Genomic DNA, 10,562 nt, shown 5'->3' with positions numbered 1-10,562 from the left:
TTATCTGACTAGTCCAGACTTCTTTCTGTGGGATTATTTAAAAGAAATTGTTTATCAAAGCAATCCTGCAGGAATTGAAGACAAACATTACCAATGTCATCACCCAGGAAACAGACAGGGTATAACAAACAAGAGTGGCCAGGAACATGGTCAAACTTGTTGATAAGTGCACAGAAGTGAATGGAAATAATTTTTAACACCTTCTGTAAATTATTATGTGTTTGCCAACAAACTATTATTTATAACCTAAACTAAGTAATGGGGCCTCTTTTAAGTTGAACCCCTGTACAATAGGATCTTCACAGACAAAATTTCATATTGAAAGAACTGTTTTCTTCCAAATATTGCTTAAAAATATTGAAACATATACACTGAAAACCTTTTTTGGTCACTCTGTTATATTAATTATAAATATCACATAATTCCTTCTTGAAAATAAAAATAAATCTAATTATTATAATTGTTACTTACACACATTAGCTATATGCTACAAAAAAATTCCAAATTTCATGGTACAGTAAACAATTTTTCTTCATTATACTGGTTTATACAAATACATGCATCCACACCCTCAAATCAAATCAATTTTATATTGAGCTAATATAATTCAGAAAATAATGATACCAGTGATATAATAAAAAATATAACTATTTTCATTTCACCATTATTATTACTGAATAACTTTTTCATACCACTTCTGGATAAAAAAAAATTGATTCCATAATTAATTTATCAATTTTTAACAATTTTATTAAATGCTTCATTAATTGTGATTATTTACAATTTAATTATAATAATTTGTTGGTAATTAATAAATCAGTATCTTATATATATATATATATATATATATATATATATATAAATTTACATGTTTATGTGTAGGCCTACTTTTTGCATTTACAAAACTATATAATATATATTTATATATATATTTTTTCTTATAATGAATGTCCAGTTCAACAAAGTATAGTCCTAGTAACAAATTTGTCAGTTATTAAATAATTATTAAAATTTATGAAATCTCTTAATCAGAATACTCTACAATACCACCATAAGTCTTTTTGTAATTCCTAACAAGGGAATTAGAATATTTTCCTCTATTAGGTTTGTTTATTATAGAAATAGATATTACATTCACAATTTCCCTCATTTTTTATAACAAAAGCACATATTTTACAAAATGAAACAGTGTTAATGCTGGGTAAGCCTTAAAACAAGAAAATAAATGCTAATGGCACTAAATTTTGTCAGTATGGTATTATGATTAAAGTCCACCAAACCGACTAGAAAATTGAGTGTCGTCATTGGAAACTGTTTGCTTCTTTATGGAAAGTATCCGATTTGTGAAATGCGGGTCGAGTGTTCATTTGAAGATCATTAAAATTGCTTTCTGACTTCGGTCGCGGTAAACTAGCTGTTAATATATGTAAACTTCTTCCTAATTCACTGATTAATGATCTATTCCCTACTGACTCCACTGATGTGTTTGCATGGTCAGCTTGTTCTGATAATGCATTTACAACTGCATTTATTGTTTTACTTTCACTACCCATTTCTTCTTCTTCCTCTTCTTCATGGTGAGAAACCAGATTTGGATTCTTACCAATTTTATTCAGTCTGGAAAAGAAATAACAGGTAAGTGCATTAATGAAAAACCACATTAAAAACCATGTCATGGGATTAAAATATACAACTACAAATTACCACTATAAAAATTTAGGTAAATAGGATGGATAGCTTTGTAATCAATTAATTACTAGTGCAACATTATGACTTACATGGATAATTTCTGTAAACTCAGAAAATACAATACAGAAAATTTATCCTGCTTGAAAAGGAAAGTATCAAGTAGTAAAATTTAAAAAATACTTTTTATAAAGTGATATTTTTTTTAATATTCTATATCTGTTTATAAGATAACTTTCCTCCTCTATGAATCATGAGACCTTGCCGTTGGTGAGGGGGCTTGAGTGCTCAGGGATACAGAGTAGCTGGACCGAAGGTGCAACCATATCGGAGAGGTATCTGTTGAGAGCCAGACTAAGGAATGATTCCTGAAAGAGGGCAGCAGCTCTTTCAGTAGTTGTTAGGGGCGTGAGTCAGGACGACTTAAACGGCCGTATCAACATCACTCAGTCCTCTGAGTACTGCGCAGCTGAAAGCAATGGAAAACTACAGCTGCTTTTTTTCCAAGAAAATGTGGCTCTCTGCATTTTCACATAGCAATAATGGAGGCGCCTTCCTTGGTAAAATATTCCGGAGGTAAAATAGTCCCCCGTTCGGATCTCCGGGTGGGGACTACTAAGGAAGGGGTCACCAGAAAATTAAAAAATAACATTCTACGAGTCGGAGCGTGGAATGTTAGAAGCTTGAAAAAGGTTGGTAGGCTAGAGAATTTAAAAAGGGAAATGGGTAGGACAAATGTGGATATAGTAGGAATTAGTGAGGTTCGGTGGGAAGAGGAAGGCGACTTTTGGTCAGGTGATTTTAGAGTAATTAACTCAGCATCAAATAATGGGCAGGCAGGAGTAGGTTTCGTGATGAACAAGAAGATAGGGAGGAGAGTGGAGTATTTCAAAACGCATAGCGATAGAATCATTGTAATAAGGATAAAATCAAAACCTAAACCGACAACGATTGTTAACATCTATATGCCTACAAGCGCCCATGATGATGATGAGGTAGAGTGTGTATACGAAGAGATTGATGAAGCAATTAAACACGTAAAAGGAGATGAAAATTTAATAATAATTGGAGATTGGAATGCAAGCATTGGAAAAGGCAAGGAAGGAAATATAGTGGGTGAATACGGGCTGGGCAAAAGGAATGAAAGAGGGGACCGACTTATAGAGTTTTGCACGAAGTATAATTTAGTAATTGCCAACACCCAATTTAAAAATCATAACAGAAGAATATACACTTGGAAAAAGCCAGGCGATACTGCAAGGTATCAGATAGATTATATCATGGTTAAGCAAAGATTTAGAAATCAACTCGTTGACTGCAAAACTTACCCTGGAGCAGACATTGATAGCGACCATAATTTGGTGATAATGAAATGTAGATTGGGGTTTAAAAACCTGAAAAAAAGGTGTCAGATGAATCGGTGGAATTTAGAGAAGCTTGAGGAAGAGGAGGTAAAGAAGATTTTTGAGGAGGACATCGTAAGAGGTCTGAGTAAAAAAGATAAGGTAGAAAATGTAGAAGAAGAATGGGAGAATGTTAAAAAGGAAATTCTTAAATCAGCAGAAGCAAACTTAGGCGGAATAAAGAGAACCGGTAGAAAACCTTGGGTTTCAGACGATATATAGCAGCTGATGGATGAACGTAGAAAATATAAGAATGCTAGTGATGAAGAAAGTAAAAGGAACTATCGGAAATTAAGAAATGCTATAAACAGGAAGTGCAAACTGGTGAAAGAAGAGTGGATTAAAGAAAAGTGTTCAGAAGTGGAAAGAGAAATGAACATTGGTAAAATAGACGGAGCATACAGGAAAGTTAAGGAAAATTTTGGGGTACATAAATTAAAATCTAATAATGTGTTAAACAAAGATGGTACACCAATATATAATACGAAAGGTAAAGTCGATAGATGGGTGGAATATATTGAAGAGTTATACGGAGGAAATGAATTAGAAAATGGTGTTACAGAGGAAGAAGAGGAAGTTGAGGAGGATGAAATGGGAGAAACAATACTGAGATCTGAATTTAAGAGAGCATTAAAAGATTTAAATGGCAGAAAGGCTCCTGGAATAGACGGAATACCTGTAGAATTACTGCGCAGTGCAGGTAAGGAAGCGATTGATAGATTATACAAACTGGTGTGTAATATTTATGAAAATGGGGAATTTCCATCAGACTTCAAAAAAAGTGTTATAGTAATGATACCAAAGAAAGCAGGGGCAGATAAATGTGAAGAATACAGAACAATTAGTTTAACTAGTCATGCATCAAAAATCTTAACTAGAATTTTATACAGAAGAATTGAGAGGAGAGTGGAAGAAGTGTTAGGAGAAGACCAATTTGGTTTCAGGAAAAGTATAGGGACAAGGGAAGCAATTTTAGGCCTCAGATTAATAGTAGAAGGAAGATTAAAGAAAAACAAACCAACATACTTGGCGTTTATAGACCTAGAAAAGGCTTTCGATAACGTAGACTGGAATAAAATGTTCAGCATTTTAAAAAAATTAGGGTTCAAATACAGAGATAGAAGAACAATTGCTAACATGTACAGGAACCAAACAGCAACAATAACAATTGAAGAACATAAGAAAGAAGCCGTAATAAGAAAGGGAGTCCGACAAGGATGTTCCCTATCTCCGTTACTTTTTAATCTTTACATGGAACTAGCAGTTAATGATGTTAAAGAACAATTTAGATTCGGAGTAACAGTACAAGGTGAAAAGATAAAGATGCTACGATTTGCTGATGATATAGTAATTCTAGCCGAGAGTAAAAAGGATTTAGAAGAAACAATGAACGGCATAGATGAAGTCCTACGCAAGAACTATTGCATGAAAATAAACAAGAACAAAACAAAAGTAATGAAATGTAGTAGAAAAAACAAAGATGGACCGCTGAATGTGAAAATAGGAGGAGAAAAGATTAAGGAGGTAGAAGAATTTTGTTATTTGGGAAGTAAAATTACTAAAGATGGACGAAGCAGGAGCGATATAAAATGCCGAATAGCACAAGCTAAACGAGCCTTCAGTAAGAAATATAATTTGTTTACATCAAAAATTAATTTAAATGTCAGGAAAAGATTTTTGAAAGTGTATGTTTGGAGTGTCGCTTTATATGGAAGTGAAACTTGGACAATCGGAGTATCTGAGAAGAAAAGATTAGAAGCTTTTGAAATGTGGTGCTATAGGAGAATGTTAAAAATCAGATGGGTGGATAAAGTGACAAATGAAGAGGTATTGCGGCAAATAGATGAAGAAAGAAGCATTTGGAAAAATATAGTTAAAAGAAGAGACAGACTTATAGGCCACATACTAAGGCATCCTGGAATAGTCGCTTTAATATTGGAAGGACAGGTAGAAGGGAAAAATTGTGTAGGCAGGCCACGTTTGGAGTATGTAAAACAAATTGTTGGGGATGTAGGATGTAGAGGGTATACTGAAATGAAACGACTAGCACTAGATAGGGAATCTTGGAGAGCTGCATCAAACCAGTCAAATGACTGAAGACAAAAAAAAAAAAAAAGATAACTTTAGTAGTATATTAAAAATTATATGTTGAAATATAAATTACATTATAAGGTAGATGAAATTTGGCAGATAGAAAGATAATGGATCAAAGGGCCAATACAATGTGATAAGGAATAGATGATAATACATACTTTTCATCAGAATTATCATCTTTTTATCAGATTTAATGATACTGATGATATAACTCATTCTTCAACATAATTTTATTCAAGAATTGAAGGAAAATATTCTCAAACACAGATTCATTAAATTGTAATTTTTTGTTTAAACATGTTTTATCCAATTTAATGCCAACATGGATTTAATATCTAATAAAATGTCTTAACTATCTGAATAAGCTTTGTTTTTAATGAATAATAAATTCAAAAATATAGAGTAAAGTTAAGTAGAAAAATTTCTCTTGTTCAATCTGTAAGTTTTGAAATTGGTACTAAAATTATGTTCCAACACTGTTAAAATATGTATACACTGAAACTGTTCATTTGGTAATGCTTCAATTACATATCAATGTGAACAAAGAATGTACTTTACTAAATGGAAGAAAATTACAGTTGAGAGCACTCAAGAACTATTCATATTAATTAAAAACATAGAAATAAATATGCATCTTAGTATTTAAAAATGATTACCAGCAGTCATATAGGGATTAGCAGAAATAAATATAAATATTAAAAAGACATAATTAATCAAAACTCAATACCCACAAATCAATATAAAAAATTCCTATATTTACAAAAAAAAATCCTGCTACACTAGCACATAGCTATGCATAACAACATTATTGTTATTGTTTCATAACTTTTTTTTCTTTCTCATTTATATACAGCTAATATGACAACAGATGTAAAATTAATTTTTTTGTGCACAGTCCATAACCACTAATCATGACTGCTCAACTATCAAAATGTGATTATAATTCTAAACTTATATAAACAAGTCTTGGGAATCTGTAATTTTATTTGGTCATTCTATAAATATTTTAACAAAAAAACACTATGGATTTAATTAAAAATGACATTTTAAAATTTAAAAGTGGTCTGTTGATTTTGAATACAACTCCTCTAAACTAAACCTCCCTTGTCCAGACACTTCCTCTGAAAAAGGTTTTGTTTGGTTAAGGAGATATCTGTGTGTTAGAGGGCTGCTTCGTTTGAGTTAATGATTCATATATTTTAGTGAAAATAGTTAGTTCTCTACGGTAAGTGATTATTACTGTACATTGAACTTATAACCTAAAAAGAAACAGTTTAATAAGTGAACTTTGAAAAATAGCTTATTTCAACAAATTAAAGTAAAGAAGTGTTACAAATTCATTACCACAACACAAATATTTTTATTTAAATCACCAAATTGGGTCTAACATTAAATGCTCAGAATGAACTGTATGTGCATTTCCTGTAAAGTACAATAATAACAATATAGTACCAATGCTAGGGATGTATCTATACCATTTTCGATACCAGAATATATTTTTTTTGGTTGATGTAAAAAAATGTAAAAAGAAAGAATGAGTTTTATCAGATAATCTTGAGAATGGAGTTCTGACAAGAGGCAAACCAATACTGATTAATATTTCAGGAGGAAAATGTAAAAATTTGACATTTTTTTAATAAATTCTTGGATAATAGAAATGACCATATTTTATAGAATTGGCAGGGTGCTCTTTTCCAGACCACCTTCCCACTTTCAAATTGAGTTTCTTATAAGTATTGCTCATCTAGTCAGTTAAAAATCATACCTACATGAAATTTCATAAACAAACAGTAACAGAAGTATTATTGGTATTATTAATATTATCACTAAATAAAAGGAAGTTATTTAGAGGCAAATAAGTTATGAATATTCATAAATGCAGACTATGTGTAACAATATAACAAGTGCATTTCAAGGGGAAAAAAATAGTGCAAAAAGTTTTACAACTTCCAACACATAGAAACACTGGTGAGTGCTTCATTTTGAGACCTTTTTTTGTTTTATATCTTCCTTCTAACCTGTAACAAAAAAGAAATGGCACAGGTGATTGGTAATAGAAATCAATAAGGTCATCCCTTCGAAATACTATCATAGAATTGCTAGAAACTTGTATCAATGTCAGTATTATTAAAAGTGGTTTCTACATTTTATTACTGATACCCACATTTTTCTTTGTGCAATAAGTGGTGTATGATATCCCACCTACTTATTTCAGTAAAATAAACATAATTATTACCTTTTAATCATAATTTAACTAACTTTTCACAAAAGCAGTTCAATGTGCATTTTACTGCCCAGACAGGAAGATTGATTATACAGAACTGTTTCAATTTTAGTGTCCATATATGGACAAGAGATTGTTCATTTACAGAAAGTCAAAATAGACAGTAAAACATAACAGTGTATGGTTGCCAAAAAAACTGTCTGTACAAGAGGGCTGTGTGTATAAATGTCCACAAAGAAAGATTTCACTCTATGAATAGTGTAAACTGGTAAGTATAAAATGCTTATACAATGTTTAAACGGAAATAATCTGTGTTATAGATGTAAACAATTCCTTTTACTGTTTTTCTTCATTAAAAAAATAAAAAGCTTGTAACTTTAAACAATAAAAAAAACAATTATTCTCGCAGATAAAATTTGCAAGCAGTTGGGTTTAAGTTTATTTTCAACTTAACAGCTTTGCAGAATCAGGCTGGGCTTTTATTTATTTGATATAAAGTTGGTAAATTTATAAATTAATTTGGTAAATTTATAACACAATTAACTACAGACTTCAAAACCACACTTTAATGTGAGGTAATTGTAACTCAAAGAATCATAAAATGGAATCAGATTTAAAAATTCAAAAACATGTATTATATTTAAAAACAGAAACAATTAATCAACACATTCTGTCAATAAAACTTCAATGTTATTATATATCAAAATATCAACCCCATGTTATTAACATGGTGTTAATACATGTAAATAAATATTATTTATAATATTTTAATGGTAACATATACTATATAATTTGTTACTCACTAAACTGCTAGACCGTAATTAGAAAATATATTTCACTTTTAAAACTATAAGTAAAACTTCATAAAAAATGATACTTACCTTTAAAATTTCTTTTTTTATTTATCTCAAGAGCATTTAAATAAAATAATTAGAAGCTATTTACTTTATTACAGAAATAATAATAATAAAGCATTAATAATCTAACATTCATGAATGAAACATGCCTGAATTAATGCAGTATAATCAAGAATAGGTATAAATATAAATAAAGAATGGCAATAAATAACAAAAACAAAAAGAAACAAATATTTATTAATTTATTGTAATAAAAGCAAAATCAAAAATCAACAAATTCTCTTAGCATATAATAAAAGCAACATATTTCATTATTGTGCATATAAAGTAAGAATATTTTCATTTTTATTATTTCTTTAAAGTTAAAGTAGTAATAATTTACTAATTAAAATATCAAAATTAATTTACTATTATCATGTAATAAACTTTTTCAAAATTCTTGTATTAATATAATTGTAATATACCTGTATATCAACTTCTAATGCTGTGAGACATCATTATAGTGATAATTTATTCAAATAAAAAATTTGTTCTATTCAGTTTTTTAAAAGTGCTGCAGGTAAAACTACAATTTATCTATGCTAATATTTTTATAACAACACAACTACTAATAAGTAACTGATTATACAGTATCTACGATATAATATGGTAGTTTTATAGAATAAAAATGAATCAAACTCATCCATGAGAATTAGCTTGATTAGTTAAGTTATGCTTCAAAAATTATTCAATATTTTATTAGTTTGATGTTTTATTGTAACAAATATATAATTTATAACAGTGACAAAGAATACTGGATTATTTTTTAGTATTTATTTTTTATTAAAACAATACAGTGAAACCTCTACAAAACAGAACCTCCTCAAAATGAACATTTTCCCAAATCCCGATATACTTTTATAGAAATTAATCTCTTCAAGATGGAAAAATCCACAATATAGAAATGGTAAGGAAACAGAGATTTTTTTTAATTCTACGTTTTAAAATCTTGCCCCATAAGACAGAAAGGAAATTAAAAAAAAAAGATTATACAATCCCACAATTTGCAAATTATAAATCCAGTAGATGATTATTATAGTACAGTACTGTAACTGTTGTTTATCTAATTATATGCCATCACATTCTTGGCTCCAAACTTCGGCATATAAGTCGATGGTCATTAAATAAAATTTGATAGCGGGTGGCAGTTTATGTAAACAACCCATCTACAATTCTGAGAATAATTTTATTCAGGGCCTTAACACCATGGTACGCAGCAGAGTAGTTTTCATTTTGTCATAGAAGTAAATTGTTATAGTTTTGCATTCTGTTTGGTATCTGTTGAGAGTTTAAATACAGTATATATGTGCCTTTATTTTTTGTTTAATCTAACGCTTTAAAAACTGTAACTTATTTTAGTTTTAGTTTCATGCATTTTTCTTCTTTTTGATTATAATTATGCTGAGAAAAAATAATTTACGTTTAAAGAACAAAATAGAAATTATTAATTTAACTTCTAAAACAAACATTAAAGAACTTAGTGAAAAGTTTAATTGTGGAAAAATACAAATTTACAACATTTTAAAAAATAAAGATAAAATCAGGAAAGAATGGTTGAAAAGTGAAAGGAATGCTAATTGTAGACAGCAAACTAAAATCAAAAATGAAGAAATAAATTCAATTTTATTTAAATGGTTCACACATACAAGATAAAAAAAATCTTCTTATTTCAGGGCCTATGCTGCAACAACAGGCGAAAGAAATTGCAGCTAAGTTAGGAGTTGCTACATTTAGCACTTCTAATGGATGGCTACAAAAATTCCGTGTGAGATTCTATTTCTTATAATAAAATTTCAGGTGAGGCTAAACAGGTAGACAAAGACATAGTTATTGACTGGAAAAATAAAATTAAAGAAATAACTGCAGGTTATGAAACAAAAAATATCGGTAATTACAATGAAAGTGGTTCATCTTTTCGAGCTTTACCAAATAAAATACTGTGTTTCAAAAATGTAAATGTGTTGGAAGCAAACAATCCAAAGAAAGACTGACTGTTCTGGTGTGAGGTTTTGCAGATGGTATGTTACTTAACATATGGTGATAGGTAAATCTTGGAAGCCGCGCATAGGTCATGTTGTGTTTTAAGCTAAGTGAATTTTTTTTTTATTTACTTGTATTATAAGTGTATACTTGAAGTGAAGTATATAAATTATTGAAAATGAAAGTTCCAAGGGTAAGTTATTGAAACAATACTACACTTGATTACTTTAGAAAAAGATTTTATTTTAGAATTAGTATTAGATCATGTTGTGTTTCAAG

General features: G+C 29.6%; 1 protein-coding gene across 2 annotated transcripts in view; it reads right to left on the bottom strand.

The window, feature by feature from the left end:
• Positions 1–888: 888 nt before the first annotated feature.
• The window catches only part of Ih (hyperpolarization activated cyclic nucleotide gated potassium channel Ih), a 633,919-nt gene continuing 624,245 nt past the window's right edge, over positions 889–10,562 (bottom strand). The window contains exon 10 of one of the 2 annotated variants that reach the window (XM_075359885.1): positions 889–1,617. In XM_075359885.1, the coding sequence (XP_075216000.1) occupies positions 1,302–1,617 (316 nt within the window). In that variant the 3' untranslated portion in view covers positions 889–1,301. The remainder of the gene's footprint in view (positions 1,618–10,562) is intronic. The other variant, XM_075359888.1, reaches the window with a different exon arrangement.

Source organism: Lycorma delicatula, chromosome 3, assembly GCF_047948215.1.
Source record: "Lycorma delicatula isolate Av1 chromosome 3, ASM4794821v1, whole genome shotgun sequence".
Taxonomy (NCBI): domain Eukaryota; kingdom Metazoa; phylum Arthropoda; class Insecta; order Hemiptera; family Fulgoridae; genus Lycorma; species Lycorma delicatula.
The sequence above is the reverse complement of the archived record's forward strand: the minus strand, read 5'-3'. Positions and strand labels throughout refer to the sequence as shown.